The sequence below is a fragment of the Mandrillus leucophaeus genome, unplaced genomic scaffold (assembly GCF_000951045.1).
Source record: "Mandrillus leucophaeus isolate KB7577 unplaced genomic scaffold, Mleu.le_1.0 Scaffold265, whole genome shotgun sequence".
Taxonomy (NCBI): Eukaryota; Metazoa; Chordata; class Mammalia; order Primates; family Cercopithecidae; genus Mandrillus; species Mandrillus leucophaeus.
Genome location: NW_012102754.1, coordinates 1493462 through 1519333, shown reverse-complemented (window position 1 = coordinate 1519333; position 25872 = coordinate 1493462). Strand labels below are relative to the sequence as shown.

At 38.6% G+C, this 25872-nt stretch overlaps 1 protein-coding gene across 2 annotated transcripts in view; it reads right to left on the bottom strand.

Annotated features, from left to right (window-relative positions):
• ULK4 (unc-51 like kinase 4) overlaps positions 1-25872 on the bottom strand; it is a 780596-nt gene that overhangs the window by 378072 nt on the left and 376652 nt on the right. For both annotated transcript variants that reach the window (XM_011984288.1, XM_011984289.1), the window contains one exon: positions 20746-20794. In XM_011984288.1, the coding sequence (XP_011839678.1) occupies positions 20746-20794 (49 nt within the window). The remainder of the gene's footprint in view (positions 1-20745; positions 20795-25872) is intronic.

Below are 25872 nucleotides of genomic sequence, written 5' to 3'. Positions count from 1 at the left end.
TACATATGTATACTTGTGCCATGTTGGTGTGCTGCACCCATCAACTCGTCAGCACCCATCAACTCGTCATTTACATCAGGTATAACTCTCAATGCAATCCCTCCCCCCTCCCCATAATAGGCCCCGGTGTGCGATGTTCCCCTTGACTTCTACACTCTAGATATAGGCGCCATCCCACCCCAGGTCTCTCTGTTGCAGCTCCCTTGGGTTGGGGTTGGTGGTCAGGATGGAGAACAGGCCACCCCTCCTGCACACTCCCCTCTCAGGAGACATAAGTAAAGTCCTGTGAGGGCCCCTGTTTTCACACAGCATGGAGGTGACTGGGAGGGGTAGTCTCCTCACTCTGTGGTGCAGCATAATGGAAAAATCTCAAAGTAAGTCCTTATGTGTCAATCATAGACCATCCAAAGCTAACTCTTACTTGCTGTCTTGAAGCTGGACCCTGCCAAAGGATTCTCCAGGAAACAACATGGCTCAAGGAACTTCCTTTTTCTGTGTGGACCAAGGGAGATACATTGGTGGCTTTTTTCCCTTTAGGCTCAAAACCTGCAGGGCCTTGCACAGATCAAGACATGGCAAATTTTACAGCTGTCTTTTATCTCTTAAGTGAAAGTTAGCTCCGTAACATAATTCCTCTCTCCACCTCCGCATGGCCCATCCCAGGTTGAATTTTTTAAGCAGATAGTCCAGGCACCTGCAGAATCAGGTCCCTGGTGAAACAAACAGTAAGTTCCACAGAGGACCACCTTGTGCTGTCTTCTGGGTTCACTGCCTAGGCCATGGAGAGTGAGTACTGATTGGCCACATAAGAAAAGCCATCAGGGAATAAGAGATTTCTGGGCACAATGAGACAGCGCTGCCCACAGGTTAATCGTTTCTCTTTGATTACTGCCCCAAGAAGGCACTGGATAATTCTTAAGAAAGACAAAAAAGAGATATGCTTCTCAAAACACAAACCTAGAGATTTTTTGGGAGGGGAACAGCCCTTCGTAGTCGAGGCGAAGTCTACTTCAATTTGCAATCTGCAATGCAACACGTGGAGAAAAGCGAAAAAACGAAACCAAACTCCTAAGCACAGCAGGTGCACTGGATTCTCTTAACATGCATTTCCCTAAAGTAAAACCAAAAATAACGTTCTCATAAAACTCATCTCTAAGCACATCTTTCAGTACTGGCAGATCCTGAGTTCCCAAAGGGCTCAAGCTAATAAGCCTCAAGAGTTCTAAGGCCCCTTGGGGATGAGTGGACCTACTGAACATTACAAGAATCCCCAACATGCAAAACTGATCAGAGATGTCCTGGTCCCACATGACCAGTTCCTCACTCCCTCCCAATCAGCCACCAGAGGGAGAGTTAGAAAGACCTACCCTTACTTCAGCCTGCCATGCCCAGTCATCTACCTAAACAGCTTTACAGCGCTGCTTACTTTGCAAACTAAACCCTCTAAAATATTAATTGTTTAAAAGTAGCTCAACTGGAGCTATAAAAACAGCTACCAAACATTGGTGAAATAAAATATAAATCCAGTGTTTCAAAAGATATGGAGCATCTCAGGAGACCCAACAGATAGAGAAACATATGTAAGCAATCTCCCAGAGCATGCGAGTAATATATTTCAAAGGAAACTCTGTCATGGAGAGCAAAATCAATCATTTTTACAATGAAACCTAGAAAATGCCACAGTTATATGGCACAGCAGGAATTCTTCACACGTGAATCATGTGGGAACAGCACTAGAAAAAAATCATAAATTTTAATATAAGAAACATCATCAAATATATGTGGCTATTTTTATGGTCCGCAGAATACACATCAACCCCCTCACATATACACCCCCAACCCCACACACACACACAGTGTTCACATTTAATCTCAGTCTGTGCTTCTACAAAGACTGCTGTATATTGTTTTTCATGATTACTTATAAGGTAGGCTTACTATAGAAAAAACAGTAAGTGGTATTATGTAAGTGTATTATTGCTGTAACAAATTACCACAAACTTTGTGGCTTAAAATAACATAAATTGACTATCTTACAGTTCTAGATGTCAGAAGTCCGACAGCATTCGCTGGAACAGAAATCAAGGTGTCCACCGAGCTGCACTTCTTTCTGGAGGCTCCAGGGGAATTTCTGTTTTATTGCCTTTTCTAGTCTCTAGGGGCCGCCTGCATTCCTTTGCCTGTGGCACCCTTCCAACATCAAAGCTAGCAATGGCCACTTGAGTCTTTCACACAGTGCATCATGTCACTCTGACACCTCCTTTTTCTATCTCCTTCTTCCACATTTGAAGAAGCCTTGTGACTGTATTGGGCTGTGGGATGAGGACAATCTAAGGTTTAGGTCAGCTGATTACAACGAGGATAATCTAATGTTTAGGTCAGCTGATTAGGATGAGGATAATTAATGTTTAGGTCACCTGGTTAGGATGAGGATAATTAATGTTTAGGTCAGCTGGTTAGAATGAGGATACGCTAATGTTTAGATCAGCTGATTAGGATAAGGCTAATCCAGTGTTTAGGTCAGCTGATTAACAACCTTAACTCTATCTGCAACATTAATTCCCACATGCCATGTAACCTAACATATTCACAGGTTTCAGGGATTAGGGCATGGACGTCTTGGAGGGTGGGAGCAGTATTCTGCCTGCCAAAGGTACAAACTTTGAAAACCACATCGCAGAAGAGAATGTACAAAAACACAAAAAACTGCTCAGAAAAGGCGTTTTGTTTGTTTGTTTGTTTTTTTAGACGGAGTCTCGCTCTGTTGCCCAGGCTAGAGTTCAGTGGCGTGATCTGGGCTCACTGCAAGCTCCGCCTCCTGAGTGCAAACAATTCTCCCACCTCAGCCTCCTGAACAGCTGGGGTTACAGGCACATGCGCCACCATGCCCAGCTAATTTTTGTATTTTTAGTAGAGACAGGGTTTCACCATGCTGGCCAGGCTGGTCTCAAACTCCTGGCCTCAAGTGATTTGCCTGCCATGGCCTCCCAAAGTGATGGGATTACAGGTGTGAGCCACTGTGCCTGGCAGTAAAGGCATTTTCAAAATAAGAAAGTTAATGAATCATAGCTATTGCTTAATATCTACAAAACAAGCATTATCTGCTAACATTACCCTTATGTTTCAAAATGTGTTCCTCACACATATGACTCTTAGGTGGATCTTTCTAAATTCAAATCTAATGACCAAATCCTTGCTTAATAGCTTTCCAAGGCTCATCAGAGGACATGAGAGAAAGTCCAAAGTCCTTAGCACAGACTAAAAGCTTGTCACAGTCTGGACCCAGTCTACATTCCATCCACCCATCCACCACCACTTCTCTTTACCTACTCACTCCCTCATGCAGGTATTTACTGGGTGTCTAATATTGCCAGTCAGTGATCTATGTGCAGGTGGTGACTAAACATGACATAGTTCCTGCTGTATGAAGTCAGTAATCTACTGGTGGGCTTTAATCAACTAATCACACAAAACAAACATACAAATGCAAACTGTGACAACTGTTCTAAAGAAGTATGGGTTGCACCTGTGGCAAAGAACTCTGACCTGGTCAGGAGAGTCTTGAGAAGGGGAACCAACGGCAGTTAACTCTGATAGGAGAATAGAAAAAGTATTTTCCAAGCAAAGAAAGGACAGATGCATACATACTTGGGGGAAAGCAACATGGCAAGTGTACACTGTAGCTTCTGAACAGCATTGTCCATTCTGCAAATTGCAACACTTCATGCTCAACAGAGTGTCTTCTCTCTCCTGGATGGGTGTTCAGATTACCCCACATCAGAGAGGTGGCACCACCGTGTCTCTGCAATAACTTACACCATACTGGATTATAACTGTGGATTTACATCTGCCTCCACAGTAAACCATGAGCTCACCAAAGCCAAGTCCTGTGCTCATTCTTTCCTCTAACTCCGGAAGTGGCAATGAACCAGCTGACTGAATTTAGCAATGATTGCCACAAGTCACACAGAAAACTTCCACATAACACTTCCCACTTCCTTCTCTCCCTAGCACACTCCCAAGGAAATAGAGGTAGCTCTAGTTGAGAAGACAAAAATAGATGCCTATTTTACACAAGAAAAATTGATAAAGGGATAAGCACTTGAATCAAGAGATCAGGAAAAGAACAAAACCCTTATTTAAAAAAGGAATAAGATGTTTTATAAAACAATGTAATAGACTAAAATCAGTAGAACTGATAACTATTCAAGAGCTAGTTCTTTAGGAGAAAAAAACCCATTAAGTTAAATAAAACACCAAGCTATCTTAACACAAACAAAATGGGAAAAGTCACAAGTTATCAAATTAGGAAGAAGACCGTGTAAATAATATTAAAAAATATTTTTATATAATGCTACTCAAATAACAAAGCGATAGTATTCTAGAAAAAAACTCAAATTTCCAAAATAAGAAAAATCACTTTAAGACACAATAGGGAAGAACTTTTAAAAGTTGTCAGAGAATAATAAATGGGGGAAGGAAGGCGAATTTCCTGTAGGGAAAAATTCCAAATAATTTATGTAGATACTCGGCCCCCAAGGAGGTAGACCTTCATTTCCTATTCTTCAAGTGTCAGAAGTACTTAGAAACTTGCTTCCAAAGGGTAAGTAGAAAAATTGTAGGTTGGAGGGCGAGAGGGAAACAGTGGACTAACTTTACAGTAGAGAAACCTGAAAAACCTCAGTCACAGAATCAAGGTTAACATCAATGACAGGCCATGCTAACTGTATGTACCCTCAATATGATGTGATAAGAGTGATACCTCGCCTCTTTGGTTTTCCTCCCCCAAACCCATAATGCTTATCTTATCATGACAAAAAAATATAAAGAACACACTTTAATTCAGAGATATTCTTCAAAGCACCAGTGCAACTCAAACCCACTAAGGTCATCCAAAAGAAAGAAAGTCTGAGGAACTGCCACATATCAGAGGAGATTAAGGAGATATGATGACTAAGTGTAATGTGGTGTTCTGGATGGGTCTTGGAAAACAAAACAAACTACTATAAAAAAATTAGTGAAATCTGGGCTGGACATGGTGGCTTACACCTACAATCCTAGCACTTTGGGAGGTCAAGGCAGGAGGATCTCTTGAGATCAGGAGTTCAATAGCAGCCCGGGCAACATAGTGAGACCCTATCTCTACAAAAAGTAAAATAAAATTAGCCAGGCATGGTGGTGTGTGCCTACAATCCCAGTCACTAAAGAGGCTGAGGTGGTAGGATCACTTGAGCCCAGGAATTTGAGATTACAGTGAGTTATGATCATGCTGCACCTAAAGCCTAGATGACAGAGCAAGACTCTGTCTCAAGGGAAGGGAAGGGAAAAAGGAAGGGAAGGGAAGGGAAAAAGGAAGGGAAGGGAAAGGAAAAGGGAAGTGGGAAGGGAAAAAGGAAGGGAAGGAGGATAGGAAGGCAGAAGGGAAGGGGAAAGGAAGGAGAAAGAAAAGAGAAGAAGAGAAAAGAAAAGAGAAGAGAAAAGAGAAAGAGGAAGAAAGACAGAAAACTAGTGAAAACTGAATAAAGTATTGAATCCTTAGTCACGATAAACATACCATTGTAATGTAAGAACTTAACAATGAAGAAACTAGGTAAGGGCATACAGGAACTCACTCTACTACCTTTACAACCTTTCTGTGCATCTACAACTATACTAAAATAAAAAGTTACATAAAAAATTTTAATAGCAGTCCAAGGACTATAATCTCCTAAAAATGAACCATAATCATAGTTTCAGAGCTGAATTTTTAAAGGAAATTTCTGTTGAGGCAGATAAGGTTTCTATACTTTATTTAAACTGGTAAAATGATGAAACTAGTAGACTGTAACTTACATATTTCTAATATGATACGGAGAGGACTAACAAATCTATACAAAAACAAACCCTCAAAAACGCTACAAATAAAAATGAAATTCTAAAAAGTGTTCACGTAATCTACAGGAAAACAGGAAACAAAATGCAAAAGAGAAAAACAAACTAAAATAAAATGGCAGGCTTAATATGCAGAACATTAAAAATTAGATTAAATATGAAAGGTCTAAATACACACTAAAGAGACAAGTTTGTGGAAAAGATTAAGAAAACAAATGACCAAACTACGTGTTGTCCACAAGAAACTCACTTAAAATATAATAAAGGTAGGGTGAGCATGCAAAAGGAGATACCATGCAAACATTAATTAAAAGAAAGCAGGCCTGGCTATATCGATATCAGAAAAAATAAACTCCAGAGGAAAGAAATTAACAGGAACCTACAGAAACACTATGTAATGATAAAATGATAATAAAATTCATTTTGATTCCATTCACCAAGAAGACATAATTCTAAATATGTATGAAACAAGCAACAAAGGTGTAAAACACTGAAGTACAAACTGGGAGAGAGACAAGAAAGGAGAAACAAGTAACTCCACAATCATAGTTGAAGACTCCAACACTCCTCTCTCCTCAACTGACAGAATAACCTGAAAGAAAATCGGCAAAGATACAGAAGAACTCAACAGCATCATCAAGCAACAGGATCTAATCAACTTTTATACTATACCCCAATGAATACTAGTAGAATACACGTTTTTTTCAGGCATCCATAGAACATAATGATAAAACAAACCTCAACAAATCACACAAATTGAGATATGCAGACACATTGTACCAATGCAGATTTTCTGGTATTGATATTATACTATAGTTTATAAGATATAACCACTGGAAGAGGCTGGGTGAAGTACAGGGGACTTCTCTGTCCTATATGTGAAAGTATAAGTATTTTAAAATAAAAAATTTAAGAAAGCATTAGCAGATGATACAACTACAGGCCAATTTCATTCACAATTTTTTAAAAATCCTTTAAAATGTGCCTATTAAATCCAGCACTACATTAAAAATAATACTTCCCTATAACTATTCAAATAGATACGTATTGAGTGACTACCTAATACCTAATACAACTGTGTGCTAGATGATAGATGAGGCTAAAGAGACAGGCACAGCCATTTATTCTCATGGGACTACTTTAGATGAAGTGGAGAAGAAAGGCCTCTATGAAAATGGAAGGTTGAGAAACAGCCATGTAAAGAGACAGGAGAAAAACATGCTGAGGAGAGGCAATTGTAAAAGCGAAGGTCCTCAGGTAGGAAAAAAGTAGGCCTCTGCACAGCCTATTTAGTAAACTAAGAGGTCAATGTGGTAAAAGCATAATCAGGAAGGGAAAGAGAGATGAGGCGAGAGGGGCAACCATGGCCAAATCATGGAGGGTGTTGCAGGAGTGGGACTTTATGATACATGTAATTGAAAGTCACTAAAAATAAAAGTATACTGATGTAAGCTTCTTACATAAGACATGAAGTGGTATAAAGTACATTCCTGTATTACTTGAGAATATGTAGTTCTGACATAGATGAAAAAACAGAATGTAGGAGGCTTATGTGTCACATATAGATAGAGCATATGTGTGTTAAACAGAATTAGAAATGAATGAAAGGACCAAAAGATACATAACATTCATGAGTCATCAAACATACGTGAAATATCTGGGCCCTACATATTCACAATACACCAAACATACAGGAAGCCCCAACCAGGAGCATATATGAAGTTTTAATGAAGATGCCTATTGATGACATCTATTCAGGCCCTGTGTGTTCTTTGCCTAAGAAACACCAATAAAATTCATGGATGTTCAGCAAGTCCACTGTCAAGCTACAGTCAGGGCCAACTCTACATGTCTCTGTGTCTGTCTTCTACAGCAAACGTGTTTTTGACACAGGATACCTTCCATTCGTGGACTTTCTTTCTCAAATTTCAAGTCCGAAGAAAGCTGATGCAGCAGAGAGGGGATCAATACAAACATATTATTTCCCAGGATGTATGCAGCGTGTACTTCACCCTGTTTGCACCTTACCTAAAATGTACTCACTTCCCCTACCCCTTGCTTCTCACTGTGTGTACTTAATTGATTTAATAAATCATGTGATGTGAGCTGTTAAAAGTTGATCTGTGATCCTTTATGTTCAATGAGCTCTCGGCGACTTTGTCCAGTAGTCTACATGGAGGTGACTATTACATCAACATAATTACTTACATGACAGTAAGTAGACTTGAATAAATTAAAGGTGCATATATATTGTAAACTATACCAACCATTTAAACAAGAAAATACTCAACTGAGCCAAAAGAAAGCAGAAAAAGACAAAAAAAAAAAAAAAAACAACAACAGAAGGTACAATAGAAAACTAGTAGCAAGATTTAAATATAATAGTATCAAAAATTGAATTAAATAAAAATGTTCTAAACCCCTTTAAAAATTAATATTATTAGATTGAAAAAAAGGCAAGGCCCAACTACATCTATCTTCAAGAAAACAATTTTGAATATAAAGGCATAGATAGATCAAGAGTTAAGGAGTGGAAAAAAATATGTATCAATAACACTAACCAAAAACAGCTTCAGTGGTAATATTAACATCACATAAAATAAATTTCAGGACAAAGAGTACTACCAGGGAGAAAGGGGGCTATCTCATAATGATAAAGAGGTCGATTCATCAAGATGACATAAAATCCTAAATTTAATTTTTACATGGAATAACAGAGCTTCAAAACAGAAAACAAAACTGATCCAAGAGTGGAAATAGTCAAAGCCACATTTACACTATGAGACTCTATAGACCCTGTCACCCCTCTCTCAATGAGTGACAGAAAAGTAGATAGAAAACCAGGTAAAGATAAAGATGACTTGAACAACAATGACAACCTATTTACCTAATTGACATTCACAGAACATTCCAACAGCAGCAGAATACACATTCTTTACATGTATAAAAAGAATACTTACCAAAATAGACCATATACTCGACCATAAAACAAGTCTGAAGGAATTGTATATGCAAATAATGCAAACTATATTCTCTAACTACAATGTAATTACATTTAAATCAATAAAAAATATATCTGACATTTCCCCAAATACTGGGAAACTAGGTAACACTTCTAAATAACCCATGAACCAAAGATAAAATCACAAAGACAATTTGAAATTATGTTGAACTAAGTGAAACTGAAGAAACAATACATCAAAATTTATGAGACGAAACCAAGGCAGTGCTTAGGGGGAAAGTTTAGCACTAAATGTTTATATTTGAAAAAACACAGAAGTCTCAAGCCAATCACATAAGCTTCTACATTAAAAAAAAAAAAAAGTCGGAATAAGAGCAAAAAATGAAACCCAAAGGATACAAAAGGACAAAACAAAGAGTAAAATTAATGAAATCGAAAACAAAAAGAAGAAATCAATAAAACCAAAGGCAAATGACAAGATTTCATTCTTTTTATAGCTGAATAGTAGTCCATTGTGTATACATGCCACATTTGCTTTATCCATTTATCTATTTAGGTTGCATATCTTGGCTATTGTGAACAGAGTTGCAATAAACATAGGGATGCAAGCATTCCTTCAATAAACTGATTTCCTTTCCTTTGGATAAATCCCAGCAGTGGGATTCCCGGATCATATAGCAGCTCTATTTTTAGTTCTTTAAGAAATCGTCATACCATTTTGCATAATGGCTGTACTAATTTATATCCCCACCAACCATGTATAAGAATTCCCTTTTCTCTGTATCCTTGTCAGCACTTGTTATTTTTTATTTATTTATTTATTTATTTATTTATTTATTTATTTTTGGTCATTTTGATAATAGCCATTCTAATAGGAGTGAGATATCTCATCACACTTTTGATTTGGATTTCCACAATGATTAGTGATGTGGAGTATTTTTCATATACTTGGCCATTTGTATATCTTCTTTTGAGAAATGATTATTCAAAGCCTTTGCTCTTTTTATTATTACTACAATTTAGTTCTAGGGTACATGGACACAACGTGCAGGTTTGTTACAATGTATACATGTGCCATATTGGTTTGCTGCACCTATTAACTCGTCATTTACATTAGGTATTTCTCCTAATGCTCTCCCTCCCTCATCCCCCCACCCCACGACAGGCTCCGGTGTGTGATGTTCCCGGCCTTGTCTCCAAGTGTTCTCATTGTTCAATTCCCACCTATGAGTGAGAACATGTGGTGTTTGCTTTTCTGTCCTTGCAATAGTTTGCTCAGAATGATAGTTTCCAGCTTCATCCATGTCGCTATAAAGGACATGAACTAATCCCTTTTTATGGCTGCACAGTATTCCACAGTGTATATGCGTCACATTTTCTTAATCCAGTCTATCATTGATGGACATTTGGGTTGATTCCAAGTCTTTGCTATTGTAAATAGTGCTGCAATAAACATACGTGTGCATGTGTCTTTATAGTAGCATGATTTATAATCCTTTGGGTATATACAGAATAATGGGATAGCTGGGTCAAACGGTATTTCTAGTTCTAGATCCCTGAGGAATCGCCACACTGTCCTCCACAATGGTTGAACTAGTTTACAGTCCCACCAACAGTGTAAAAGCGTTCCTGTTTCTCCACATCCTCTCCAGCATCTGTTGTTTCCTGACTTTTTAAAGATCGTCATTCTAACTGGTGTGAGATGGTGTCTCATTGTGGTTTTGATTTGCATTTCTCTGATGACCAGTGATGATGAGCATTTTTTCATGTGTCTGTTGGCCGCATATGTCTTCTTTTGAAAAGTGTCTGTTCATATCCTTTGCCCACTTTTTGATGGAGTTGTTTGATCTTTTTATTTATTTATTTTTTTGGTAAATTTGTTTAAATTCTTTGTAGATTCTGGATATTATTAGCCCTTTGTCAGATGGATAGATTACAAAACTTTTCTCCCACTCTGTAGGCTGCCTTTCACTCTGATGGTAGCTTCTTTTGCTGTGCAGAAGCTCTTTAGTTTAATTAGATCCCATTTGTCAATTTTGGCTTTTGTTGACATTGGTTTTGGTCACAAGCATTCTTATACACCAATAACAGACAAACAGACAGACAAATCATGAATGAACTCCCATTCACAACTGCTACAAAGAGAATAAAATATCTAGGAATCCAACTTAAAAGGGATGTCAAGGACCTCTTCAAGGAGAACTACAAACCACTGCTCAGTGAAATAAAAGAGGACACAAACAAGTGGAAGAACACTCCATGCTCATGGATAAGAAGAATCAATATCATGAAAAATGGCCATACTGTCCAAGGTAATTTATAGATTCAATGTCATCCCCATCAAGCTACCAATGACTTTCTTCACAGAATTGGAGAAAACTACTTTAAAGTTCATATGGAACCAACAAAGAACCTGCATGGCCAAGACAATCCTAAGCAAAAAGAACAAAGCTAGAGGCATCATGCTGCCTGACTTCAAACTATACTACAAAGCTACAGTAACCAAAACAGCATGGTACTGGTACCAAAACAGAGATATAGTTCAATGGAACAGAACAGAGGCTTCAGAAATAACACCACACATCTACAACCATCTGATCTTTGACAAACCTGACAAAAGCAACGGGGAAAGGGTTTCCTATTTAATAAATGGTGCTGGGAAAACTGGCTAGCCATATGTAGAAAGCTGAAACTGGATCCCTTCCTTACACCTTATACAAAAATTAATTCAAGCTGGATTAAAGACTTAAATGTTAGATCTAAAACCATAAAAACCCTAGAAGAAAACCTAGGCAATACCATTCAGGACATAGGCATAGGCAAGGACTTCATGCCTTTGCCCATTTTTTAATTGGATTATTTATTTCCTTGCTGTTAAACTGTTTGAGTTCCTAGTATATTCTGGACATTAGTCCCTTGCTGGATGAATAGTTTGCAAATATTTTCTCCCATTTTACAGATTGGCTCTTTGTCCTGTTTATTGTTTCTTTTGCTGTACAGAAGTTTTTTTAACTTGATATATATATAGTCCCATTTGTCTACTTTTGCTTTTGTAGTTGCACTCATAAAATCTTCGCCTAGATCAATGTCCTGAAACATTTCTCTTAAGTTTTCTTCTGGTAGTTTTACATTTTGAGGTCTTACATTTAAGTCTTTAATCCATTTTGAGTTATTTTTTGTACATGGTGAGATACTAGGGTCCCAGGTCACCATAATGATGGATTAAATCAGTAAACACTGTTGCAATATTAGCTTGATGATAGTTAAAAGGAGATGTAGGGGAAGAGATAAGTTGTATTTGTACCCATTCCTTACAACAAAATTATTTTGGAGCAAAGATTTGCAAATTAATTATGAAGCCATAAATGTATAGAATAAAAGAAGAATATTTTATAACCTTTTGAAGGAGAAGAAGTCCTTCCTAAGTATGCTAGGAAACATATAAGCTTTGAGCAAAAACACTGATAAATTTGATTCTCATAATGAAAAGTAAACAGGTGAAAATACAAACAATTGACAATTTAAAAGACTGACAATATTCAATTGTGCTAAGGGTGTGGCAAAGCAGGCTGTATACCACTGTTACAAAGTTATCATCCTTTGAAGTGCAACATTAAAACATAAAGGACGCATATACTTCAATGTAACAATTCAACTTTCAAAAATTTATCCTATAGAAACTCACATAGGTAGACAAAGGTATGACAAAGATATCCTGTTCATTTTTTCCACATATTATAAAGTTGGGGAGAAATTTGGACCATCCATCAGTGGAGACTGGCTAAACAAATTATACTAAATACAGTAAATATTACATAGTCATTAAATAGAATAAAAAATACCCATGGGCATACACATGGGCACAGGCATGCCTGCGTGCACACGTATGCACATGCACACTCTACCACTGCTGCTATGGACATTATAAAGTAAGACAGATACAAACTAATATTCAGTATGGTCCCATTTTTGACAAAAGACATACAATACATGCATGAAAAATAATGAGGAGAACATTCACTAGCTATAAGTCATGAAATTATGGGAGACCACCACATGCTATGTTAGACATTTCTGTGTTATTTAAACCCTTTACGAGCATGTAGTGTTTTTGTTATAAAAAAAAAAAGATAAACCTAAAATTTCTATGTAATAACTTGCCCTTACTGACTTTGTATGTCTTTTTCCAATTTGGTATCTCTAATAAATCCAAAATGCAATTTCACCTGCTAGAACTATTTTAAAAGCTCTACTTTTCCCATAAATCTGTAAACTGATTTAGTACATCAAATTTCCTGGTTCCGTCTGAAAATCCTTTGCAGCTCTGGGTAAGCACATAAATTCTTCTTTTTCTTGCCCATCCAAAAAAACAAATGTGAAGAGCATCAAAAGCAAATGCTACTGGATGTTTGCTGCCTTATTTAATCAAAACTAGTAACGCTTTGCTGACATTTCTACTTACTTAAGAAGTGGATAATCTCATTTGTTTCTGTTCACGAATAAACTTTATAGGGTCCTGTGATACTGAGTAATTTTGAGAAAAAGTAACATTCATTGGTGTCATATTGAGAATGAGTAATCACTGATTTCACAGTAGGCTTTTCCAGTAATTCTTTGCATTTACCATCAGTCATTTTACTTTGTTTCATCTATCAAAGAACTCCAAATACAAATGTTTTGGGAGTAGTGTGATTGAGCAATGCCTGACCACAGTAAGCCTTTTATTTTTTAACACAAGCCTGAAACCAAAGTTGGCCAATGTAACTGAGAGTTAGGTTATTCAGAGTTAGGGAAGAAGTTCAGTGCTATCACTTGCCATGGCCAGATTTCAGGGGAGCCACATCCACTGCCTTTTGTGAGTTCATCACACTGAAGAACACTGGCCCTTCTTACTATTTCATTTTCCAGTTCCTGAATCAATTAGAAGTAAAAACAAAAACTACAAAAGCTTCTGATCTTGGGAAGTACATTGTTCAACATCTTATCACTTATCTACTTCTCTCCTGTGTTTTTTAACTACACTCTCCTTTAGAGAGAAGGAAGAATATGTATGTACTATTTCCTCAAAGTGAGCAGAACGTAGAGCAGAACTAGAAACAAGAATGATGATGATAAAACTCAAGATTCTACTGGCTTGAAAGAAGTTACATGCAACACATTCTTAATATGTAACCTGTACCTGGTCACAGATATACTAAGCTCTATTTTAGCTTTTTTTTCATTGGGTACAATATGTGGTTTTTATCTCAATAAAATTTCTCTTTATTTGGCTGATTATGCAGAAACTAGTTATGCTTTATTTAGCCCACATTTACTAATATGTTTATTGTACTTAGTTCAGCCCATTTATTCAGGTAATGTGGAACTGATCAGATTAAAGTTATTGTTCAGTTGTCATATGAGCAACTTCACTTCATTCAATGCAGTATCAATAGATTGTATCCCAGCCCAAGAAAGTTATTTTGCAAACATGTATTTTGACATAAGTCACCAAGAAGGGATTTATACAAATCCATTTTCATTCCCAAAAGAAACACCTCACATATACTTTAATGGCGGTCTATGTTAGCAGTGTATAAAGTCACCTTTGTATACAACAAAAATTTGTTAGATGGCTCCATTCTTCAATCCTGAAAAGCCCTGAATGGGTATAGATGTAGATTTAGCAACTGCATTCAACAGGTGTTAATTGTATCAATTTAAAAGTATCTTCCTAAGTCAAGCATTTTGAAATTTTAATCAAATCTTGTTCTCTGTCCAGGCACAGTGGCTTATGTCTATAATCCCAACACTTTGGGAGACCAAGGTGGGAGGTCGGCTTGAGGTCAGGAATTTAAGACCAGTCTGGTGAACACAGCAAGACCTCATCGCTACAAACACTAAAAAAAAAAATTAGCCAGGCACAGTGGCACACCCCTGCAGTCTCAGCTACTTGGGAAGCTGAGGCGGGAGGATCACTTGAGCCTAGGAGTTTGAGGCTGCAATAAGCTATGATCGTGCCACTGCACTCCAGCCTGAGTGACAGAGTGAGACCTCATCTCGAAAAGAAAAAAAAAAAAAATAGTGAAGACAATAACATTCAAATTTTTTTTTTTTTTTTTTGAAACAGAGTCTTGCTCTGTCACCTCAGCTGGAATGCAGTGGCGTGATCTCGCCTCTCTGCAACTTCTGCCCCCGGGGTTCAAGCAATTCTCTGCCTCAGCCTCCCCAGTAGCTGAGATTATAGGCACGCACCACCAGGCCTGGCTAATTTTTTTTTTTTTTGTAGAGATGGGGTTTTGCCTGTCGGCCAGACTGGTCTCAAACTCCTCACCTCAAGTGACCCACCTGCCTCAGCCTCCCAAAGTGCTGGAATTACACCGTGCCCAGCCAATACACATATTTTTTAATCTTATTTTCTATTTTATTATAGAAATATTCGCTCATGTGCATAGCAAAATTTTGTTAATAGTATATTTAACATAAGCATGAGATTCTTAAAATAAGAAACTTCTCTTTTTAACGTACTCTAAGAACCAATATACATTTGTTGAGTTACAAGTAGAGTGGAGCAAATCTTATAAGCCTGATGAATGCCCAGGATTGAAAACATTCCTTAAACGTAATGTGACTGTCTGTCTAGATGGCATTGGTGTCTCAATGATTATTTTGGGCCTCAAGGGTCCATAAAGAGACTCTTTTCTAAAAATACAGTTGACTTGAAAGATTTACTGAAGCTTGCTTCAATTGCTACCCTTGAGAATTATTAAAACAATATAATTGTCAAACTAGTGTATTGCTAATCCAATTTTTATTGTTAACATTTGCCACTGAAATTGCTCTTTAATTGTTTGTTTTGAAATAGACACATAAAATATCATGATAGCAATATTTTGGCCTATATTGGAAAATCTGCCACGAATATTTTTTTCCAATAAAACAGAGGTTACCTATATTACTTGGCATTAAAATGATTTACTGAAGTAGGCCAAAACATAAACCACTGAAATAAATTGAAGAAAGATTAGAGTTATAGCAAACTCCAAAGGCTGATACATCCAAATTCACACTTAAGGCACATTTAAAAGCAATTTAAACTCTTTTGAAAAAGCAGAGAGAAAATATAAGTCCTCCACAGCAATTCTGCACTCAAAAGCCAAGACAATGGACTCTTCTGACGGCTCACATTTTTCAGGAACCCACATTTATTAAGCAAGTGCGGACTGCCTTAGTGCGGTAGACCGTGAAGACTGTATATACTATAATACGAATGCATTCAGCTTAATCCAGCATGTGCTGCCTGAGCCTCCACTCCCTGTCCAGCACAGCTGCCTTGTGTTGCCAGCGAAAATGCAGAGGTCTCACCCAGGAGGGCTCTGCTTGGGGAACAACACCCAGCTCCCACAACAGCATTTTTTTGTAAGCCATCAGCTACCTGGCTTTCTCCACTGTTTGTCCTGCCAAATACCAGGAAACCTGAAGCTAGAGCTCAGCATTAAAAACATTCTGCCCACTCTCCGCCTTGAATGTGATGTTAGAACTCCTGGGACATCAGATCGGACATCTGAGACCTGTTCTGTATCTTATGTTCCCGTCCCCACAGTCCCTTTGACTGATCTCAAAAACCTCACTGATGAAAACTTGCAGAAACTCCCAGAATCTAGTTTCCGCCCTTTCAATCTTCTAGTGACTGAAGGAGCATGGACACTCAAGTTTCCAGTGCATGCCTATGACCCAAGCCTGATTCCTGCTGAGTCCCAAACCTGTAGCCAATCAGCCTGCCTCCTCATTGCACACGCCTCCTAAAGCACAGGGGTTCTAGACATTTGTTTCTTCAAGTAGAGGATACTATCTGATTTTAAAGAGCATAAATTATTTGCAAAGCCAAACAAACAAGAAATAACCACAGTATAAAGCTCTGTAGGATTTCATCCCAACCTACCCTTTACCCTCATTTCCTACCATTTCTCCATGGTCCATGCTCCCTATACTTGGACACATCTAAGAACAGTCAGCCCTGCCTATCCATGGGTTCCACATTCGTGCACCTGACCAACCACAGATCAAAAATATTCAGGAAAAAAAAATTAAAAATAACAATACAAGAAAAAGTAACACAAATTTTAAAATATAGTGTAACAACTATTTCCACAGCATTTACATTGCATTAGGTATTATAGGTAATCCAGAGATGATTTAAAGTATACAGAAGGATATGCAAAGGACTTGAGGATCTGTAGATTTTAGTATAAGGGTGGTTTCTAGAATCAATCCTACGAGGATACTGAGAGTCAAGTATACTCAGCATTGAGTACACTGACCTAGCCTTGCCATTCCCCAAGTTGAAGTCCCTCCTCCTTCCCTCAGAATACGTCCTCCTCTTCCCCGAAGGCCCTGTTCAAAGGTTACTCCTTCTGTGAGATTCCCCCGCTTCTCTCATAGGTGGTCACTCCCTTCCCCGGGGTGCATAGCTTTCCATGCCTACCTTCGTTAACAGCTCCTATAACGCTCCTACCTGATCATGCATGTACACATCACTCTCTCCCTGCAGCGTGAACTTAGAGGGCCTACCCATTAGCCCTCCAGACAGGAAGCAGCACTGTGCCTTCTCAGTAGGTAGTGACAACTGGAGATAATTTTTATTTTTTTTCCAAAATAATAAAAATTAATTTCAATTGGTTATCTATTTAACCAGTTTGAATCCATACTTGGAGCTCGTAGTTTGCCACACAACTCCAGAAATGTCTGTTCTTCCTAAGATTTCCACTTGGCTATTTTGTATAGATAGAATGTCAAATTCAGAATTGTAGTTCCTCCACCTCATTTGCTTGCATAAAACTACAGGAAAAGACAGAGAAGCTGCCTGCAGTTCCTGCCCATCAGAAAAGACAGGCTCACTTTCTTAATGGAAGACATCTAGGAGAGAAGCATATCATAGGAGAAACTCTAGAAAGGAAGAAGGAAGTTACAAAGCTCATAAGCAGGTTTTAAGTACATCAGACAGAAGCTGAAAAACAGGGATGGGCTAAGAGTAAAGAAAAAAGTCCATCAGGAGGTCACAGAAGACTACCAGCTAAAAGAATTAAATGCTGTTTCGCTGTTTTCTTAATGGGTTGCCAGAAGGCATAAGTAGCAGCCAAGCATGCAGGGCCCCACACAATCTTCTCATTATGCCTTCTTCTGATCAAATCACTGCAAAGAAGCTGCCATATATATGCTAGACACCACCAAGGCACTCAGACTTAGAAACCAAACCAAATTGAAATATATACTATGTTTCCTTGAAACTAGAAATCCATCAGTTCTAAGATGTACCATTATTTTATCAAGCACTAAGAAAGAAAAATGCTGCCAATTAAACTATGACATGGTTTCTTATTACTTAGAATTTTTATCTTCTTTTTATGAAAGAGCTCTTTTAGAGTTATTCAGACATAGATTTTTATAATATATCACTTTTAGGCATTTATAAAAAGGAAAATAAAACTGAAATAAATTGGTTAAGGCAATGACAACCAGGTCACCTGGCTGAAAGCAACTGTAAAACACCATTGATTTGGAAAGTATATCTCAGCTTCAGAAATGTTAAAATCTGGGGGAAAAAAAATGTGCATCACAGAATCAAGAAAATACTGTATTATATCTAGCTTGGTGACAACAATTTTAAAAGGACAAGTAATAGTTCACAGCATAACTGCTACAAAGACATTTCATCGATTGAAAAATGTATTTCTACACAGAAAAAAGTTGAGATTATTCAACTCAAAAAAGACAAAAGTAGAATAGGAATTTAATAATGTTCTTCAAGGACATCAAACTCCTGCCTCATAAAGCAGTGATTTTCAACACTTTTCTTCTTTACTTTTTAGCAGCAAGATCTCTTTTTCAGATAATGTCCTACAAGAAATCTGAGCATGGAACTGTTCTGGTTAGAGAAAGAGCACCATCCCTGACATGCCTGCAAGACCACAGGGCTCAGGACTGGCTAAAATGGTGATCTGGAGGGTAGATGGCACCTTCTACCCATTCCCTATGACAGCTACACCACAATGACAAGGTTCAAATTGTGGCATTAATCAATTATTTAAACATTTATTATGGTTTGTAAAATATAAAACACTTGTTGGGTGCTCAGTACACAGAGATTAATCAAGTACGAAGGGGTTCTGGTAAACTACCAAAAGGAATTTTTTTTTTTTTTTTTTTTTTTTTTTGGAGACGGAGTCTCGCTCTGCCACCCAGGCTGGAGTGCAGTGGCGGGATCTCAGCTCACTGCAAGCTCCGCCTCCCGGGTTTACGCCATTCTCCTGCCTCAGCCTCCCAAGTATCTGGGACTACAGGCGCCCACCACACCAAAAGAAATTTTTTATGTTGAGATTTTAGACCTTGAGATGATTGCCAAAGGATAAGGTAACAACTTTCTGTCAGCCACAAAAGGAGTTATATTGATCTAACAGGTTAGAAGCCCTCCTGCCACAGCAAGAGGATGAATCATGTAGACCCATTAAGGCCCATTCCAACTCCAGGATGTCTATAAAATGAGTCTCTTTCCAAATGCATTCAAATGTGGCTGAGTTCGGACAGCCTTGGCTCTTGCCCCATACCCAACCATGTGGCCAAACTTAGCAGTTTGCTAGACCACTGTCCTCCAAAACAAATTCAACTCCATAACAAATTGGCAAATAATGTGTATCTGACTGAAGGTAGAAAAATACACATATCCATATCACTGGTGAAACTTTAACATCTCCATTAGAGAGCTCTTGATCGCCACATTTCTTCATCTGCCTCTTCTCTATCCTTTCTCTAAAATCCCTTTTTACAATTCTAAGCAACTCAGTCCAGGCACTAACTTTACATGTTCCACTCATCAAGGCAGCTGTCATCTTGTCACCTGAACGTGCTCTGGGAATAGTACCCATTCCCATTTCTACTTCCCATCCAATGCAAATAGCTCAGCAAATCCACTCAGCTCTTCTGAAAATCTGTAGCTAAGAAAAATAAACTTTTCACCATACGGACATGACAGAACACAAATGATTTATAGAATACTATTTTAAGATGATTAAGGAAAGTTTATTTCCCATTTGTATGGTTATCAGACTATCACAACTAATGCTCCCCCACTGATGACCAAGGTAAGTTAGGCTGATTTGGCTGGGGAAGTGCCCCCTCTGTTGTGCCTTGTGCTGTTACTGAGCTAGGGAGGTAAAGTACTTAGGAGAAGAGGATAACACACCCAGGCACAAGAGAACCTTTCTTTGGCAATGGGCGCTTGCTTGCAAGAACCAACTCAATTTTCAACCTAATTCACAGGTCTGTATTTGGCATAATTAGAGATTTATCAGAGACAAAGAAAGTTGACCCTGCATCCCATTTTATTCTCTACACATAGGAAACACAGAGGAAAGATTTTCTTTAACAGATGGTTTTAAATTAAACTGTATTCTGTGAACAGAAAAATGGTGTATGGAAGCTAAGCTATTCTAAGTTCTGAAGAAGACAACTTTCTGACCACAGGCATAAAACTGTTAATCTGGTACCCTGTAACTGCAAAGTCAGAGGGTTTCATACTGAGCACCAGAAAATTCATATTGAAGTGTAGCAATAATTATTCTTCCCTCTCTATACAAACCAACCTCAGATAAAGTAATCTATGTCAGAAAATATACATTGTGTAATACAACAGAGCTAAAATGTAAAAGATTTGTGGAAAGAGGGCAGTCATTAACCAGTATCACTACATTGATTTCAGAGCTTGACATTCCTTTATAGATAAGGAAGCTGAAGTCCAGTGAGGTTAAGTGTGATGATGATGGACATACAATGCTTCAGGGCAGAGTCAGGGTTAGCAACACAATCATACAACGTGGTTAAAATCTTTACAATTTCAAAATTTCATTTGAATTTCAAATGCACATTTCCATTCTTACCAGAGTTACTTCAAAAATGAGTGGGATCAGTTTGCTTTCTTCCACAAGTCTGTTAAAAAAAAAGATAAAAAGATAGGTACACATTAGACAATTCATATTTACACTGATGGCCTGATATAAAGCACTGCAGCCCCCATGTTTTATTGCTAAAATTCCATGACTAAGAAAAAGTATGATTAAACATTCATTTCTAAGACACAACTATAGCTATTAAACAAGAAATATGAGGCTTTTTTGCAAGTGACTACTAGCTTAGCCTTATTGATGTGTAGCAAGTAAAATCTCAAATAGACTGGTATTTTTAATGTAAGAATTAAAATTCACAATTATTATAAAGACTATCAAAATAGGTAATATCATCCGAAATAATGTAACCAACCCTCTCTGCATTGTTAAATCATAAAATGACACACTGTAATTCTTTATATATGCCTCATTAGCTGTCTTCTCAGCATTAACGAATTAATGTATGAAGAATTTTAATGATCTTTAATTTTAAAAAAATTAGACACCAATCACCTGGTAGACACTAGGCACTTTCCCTCATCAAATCTAGTTATCAATTGACATCAATTGTAATAGAAGAATTTTTTCATAAAAGAGAAAACAGCCTTGATAAAACCTAAATCATTCAAAAGTCACAGTTTTGATTAAGAACAGTATTTGTGACATCCAGGGAGGGGCCAAGATGGCCGAATAGAAACAGTTCCGGTCTGCAGCTCCTAGCGAGATCAACACAGAAGGCAGGTGATTTCTGCATTTCCAACTGAGGTACCCAGTTCATCTCACTGGGCCTGGTTAGGCAGCGGGTCCAACCCACAGAGGGGTAGCAGAAGCAGGGTGGGGCGTCGCCTCACCAGGGAAGTGCAAGGGGCTGGGGACCTCCCTCTCCCCAGCCAAGGAAAGCCGTGAGGAACTGTGCTACCCCGCCGGGTTACTATGCTTTTCCCACAGTTTTTGCAATCTGCAGAACAGGAGATTCTGTGTGTGCCTACACCACCAGGGTCCTGGGTGTCAAGAACAAAACTGGGCGGCTGTTTGGGCACTCACCAAGCTAGAGGTAGCGACAGCAGTTTTTTTTCATACCCCAGCAGCGCCTGGAACCTCCTCTAGAGAGAACCGAGGGGGCTGAAGCCAGGGAGTCAGTGGTCTCGCTCGGCGGGTCCTACTCTCAGGGAGCCCGGCAAGCTAAGAACCACTGGCTTGAAATTCTCACTGCCAGCACAGCAGTCTGAAGTCGACCTGGGGCGACTGAGCTTGGTAGGGGGAGGGACCTCTGCCATTACTGAGACTAGTAGGTGGTTTTTCCCTGATAGTGCTAAGGAGGCTGGGCAGGGCAAAGCAGCTGTAGCCAGACTGCTTCTCCAGATTCCTCCTCACTGGGCAGGGCATCTCTGTAGGAAAGGTAACAGCCCAACTCAGGGGCTTACAGACAAAACCCCAATCTCCCTGGGACAGACCACCTGGGGGAAGGGGCGGCTGTGGATACAGATTCAGCAGATTTAATTGTTCCTGCCTGCCGGCTCTGAAGAGAACAGCTAATGATCTTGACAAGAGGGACTCTCCCAGCACAGAGCACCAGCTCTGCTAAGGGACAGGCTGCCTTCTCATGTGGGTCCCTGACCCCCGAGCCTCCTGACTGGGAGAAACCTCCAAACAGGGGTCGACAGACACCTCATACAGGAGAGCGCTGGCTAGCATCAGGCCAGTGCCCCTCTGGGACAAAGCTTCCTGAGGAAGAAGCAGGCAGCAATCTTTGCTGTTCTGCGCCTCCACTGGTGATACCCAGACAAACAGGGTCTGGGGTGGACCTCCAGCAAACTGCAGTAGACCTGCAGAAGAGGGGCCTGATTGTTTGAAGAAAAAGTAACAAACAGAAAACAACAACATCAACATCAACATAAACAACCCCCACACAAAAACCCCATCCAAAGGTCATCAAAGATCAAAGGTAGATAAATCCATGAAGATGAGGAAAAGCCAGCACAAAAACGCTGAAAATTCCAAAATCCAGAATGCCACTTCTCTTCCAGATGATTGCAACTCCTCTCCAGCAAAGGCACAAAACTGGATGGAGAATAAGTTTGACAAATTGACAGAAGTAGGCTTCAGAAGGCAGGTAACAACAAACTCCTCTGAGCTAAAGCAGCATGTTCTAACCCAATGCAAGGAAGTTAAGAACCTTAATAAAAGGTTACAGGATCTGCTTACTAGAACAACCAGTTTAAAGAGAAACATAAATAACCTGATGGAGCTGACAAACACAGCATGAGAACTTTGAGAAGCATACACAACTATCAATAGCCAAATCGATCAAGTGGAAGAAAGGATATCAGAGATTGAAGATCAACTTACTGAAATAAGGTGTGAAGACAAGATTAGAGAAAAAAGAAGGAAAAGGAATGAACAAAACCTCCAAGAAATATGGGACTATGTGAAAAGACCAAACCTATGATTGATTGGTGTACCTGAAAGTGATGGGGAGAAGGGAACAAAGTTAAAAAACATATTTCAGGATATTATCCAGGAGAACTTCCCCAACCTAGCAAGATAGGCCAACATTCAAATTCAGGAACATGACTAAGATACTCCTCAAGAAGAAACTCCAAGAAACATAATTGTCAGATACTCCAAGGTTGAAATGAAGGAAAAAAATGTTAAGGGCAGCCACAGAGAAAGGTCAGGTATCTACAAAGGGAAGCCCATCAGACTAACAGCGGATCTCTCTGCAGAAACCCTATAAGCCACAAGAGCGTGGGGGCCCATATTCAGCATTCTTAAAGAAAAGAATTTTCAACACAGAATTTCTTATCCAGCCAAACTAAGTTCCATACGTGAAAGAGAAATAAAATCCTTTCCAGACAAGCAAATGCTGAGGGATTTTGTCACTACCAGGCCTGCTTTACAAGAGCTCCTGAAGGAAGCACTAAATATGGAAAGGAAAAACTGGTACCAGTCATGGCAAAAATACACCAAAATATAAAGACTAATGACACTATGTAGAAATTGCATCAACTAATGCGCAAAATAACCAGCTAGCATCATGATGACAGGATCAAATTCACACAGAACAATATTAACCTTAAATGTAAAAGGGCTAAATTCTCCAATTAAAAAACACTGACTGGCAAATTAGATAAAGAGTCAAGACCCACTGGGGTGCTGTATTCAGGAGAACCATCTCACATGCAAAGACACACATAGGCTCAAAATAAAGGGATGGAGAAATATTTACCAAGCAAATGGAAAGAAAAAAAAAAAGCAAGGGTTGCAATCCTAGTCTCTGACAAAATAGACTTTAAACCAATAGAGATCAAAAAAGACAAAGAAGGGCATTACATAATGGTAAAGGGATCAATGCAAGAAGAAGAGCTACCTATCCTAAATATATACACACCCAATACAGTAGCACCCAGATTCATAAAACAAGTTCTTAGAGACCTACAAAGAGACGCAGACCCCCAACAATAATAGTGGGAGATTCTAACAAGCCACTGTCAATATTAGACAGACAAACAAGACAAAAAATTAACAAGAATATTCAGGACTTGAACTCAGCTCTGGACCAAGTGGACCTAATAGACATCTATAGAACTCTCCACCACAAATCAACAGACTATACATTCTTCTCAGTGCCACATAGCATGTATTCTAAAATTGACCACATAATTAGGAGTAAACACTCCTCAGCAAATGCGAAAGAATGGGTATCATAACAAACAGTATCTCAGACCACAGTGCAATCGAATTAGAAATCAGGATTGAGAAATTTACTCAAAACCACACAACTACATCGAAACTGAACAACCTACTCCTGAATGACTACTAGGTAAATAACGAAATGAAGGCAGAATAAAGTTATTTGAAACCAATGAAAACAAAGACATGATGTACCAGAATCTCTGGGACACAGCTAAAGCAGTGCTTAGAGGGAAATTTATAGCACTGAATGCCCATAGGAGAAAACGGGCAAGATCTAAAATCGACACCCTAACATCATAATTAAAAAGAACTAGAGAAGCATGAGCAAACAAATTCAAAAGCTAGGAGAAGACAAGAAATAACTAAGATCAGAGCAGAACTGAAGGAGATGGAGACACGAAAAACCCTTCAAAATAATCAATGAATCCAGGAGCTGGTTTTTAGAAAAGATTAACAAAACAGATGGAACACTAGCTAGACAAAGAGAAAAGATAGAAGAATCAAATAGACACAATAAAAAATGATAAAAGGGATATCACCTCTGATCCCACAGAAATACAAACTACCATCAGAGAATACTACAAAAACCTCTATGCAAATAAACAAGAAAATCTAGAAAAAATGGATAAATTCCTGCACACATACACCCTCCCAAGACTAAACCATGAAGAACTCGAATCCCCGAATAGACCAATAAGAAGATTTGAAATTGAGGGAGTAATTAATAACCTACCAACCAAAAAAAGCCCAGGACCAGACAAATTCACAGTCGAATTCTACCAAATGGAGCTGCTACCATTGCTTCTGAAACTATTCCAAACAATAGAAAAAGAAGGACTCCTCCCTAACTCATTTTATGAGGCCAGCATCATCCTGATACCAAAACCTGCCAGAGATACAACAAAAACAACAAAAAAAATTTCAGGCCAATATCCCAGATGAACATCAATGTGAAAATCCTTAATAAAATACTGGCAAACTGAATCCAGCAGCACATCAAAAAACTTATCTACCACAATCAAGTTGGTTTCATCCTTGGGATGCAAGGCTGGTTCAACATACGCAAATAAATAAATGTAATCCATCATGTAAACATAACAAATGACAAAACCACATGATTATCTCAATAGATGCAGAAAAGGCCTTCAGTAAGATTCAACATCCCTTCATGCTAAAAACTCTCAATAAACTAGGTATTAACGGAACATATCTCAAAATAATAAGTGCTATTTATGACAAATCTATAGCCAATATCATATGGAATGGGCAAAAGCTGGAAGCATTCCCTCTGAAAACTGACACAAGACAAGGATGCCCTCTCTCACCACTCCTATTCAACATAGTATTGGAGTTCTGGCCAGGGCAAGCAGGCAAGAGAAAGAAATAAAGGGTATTCAAATAGGAAGAGAGGAAGTCAAATTGTCT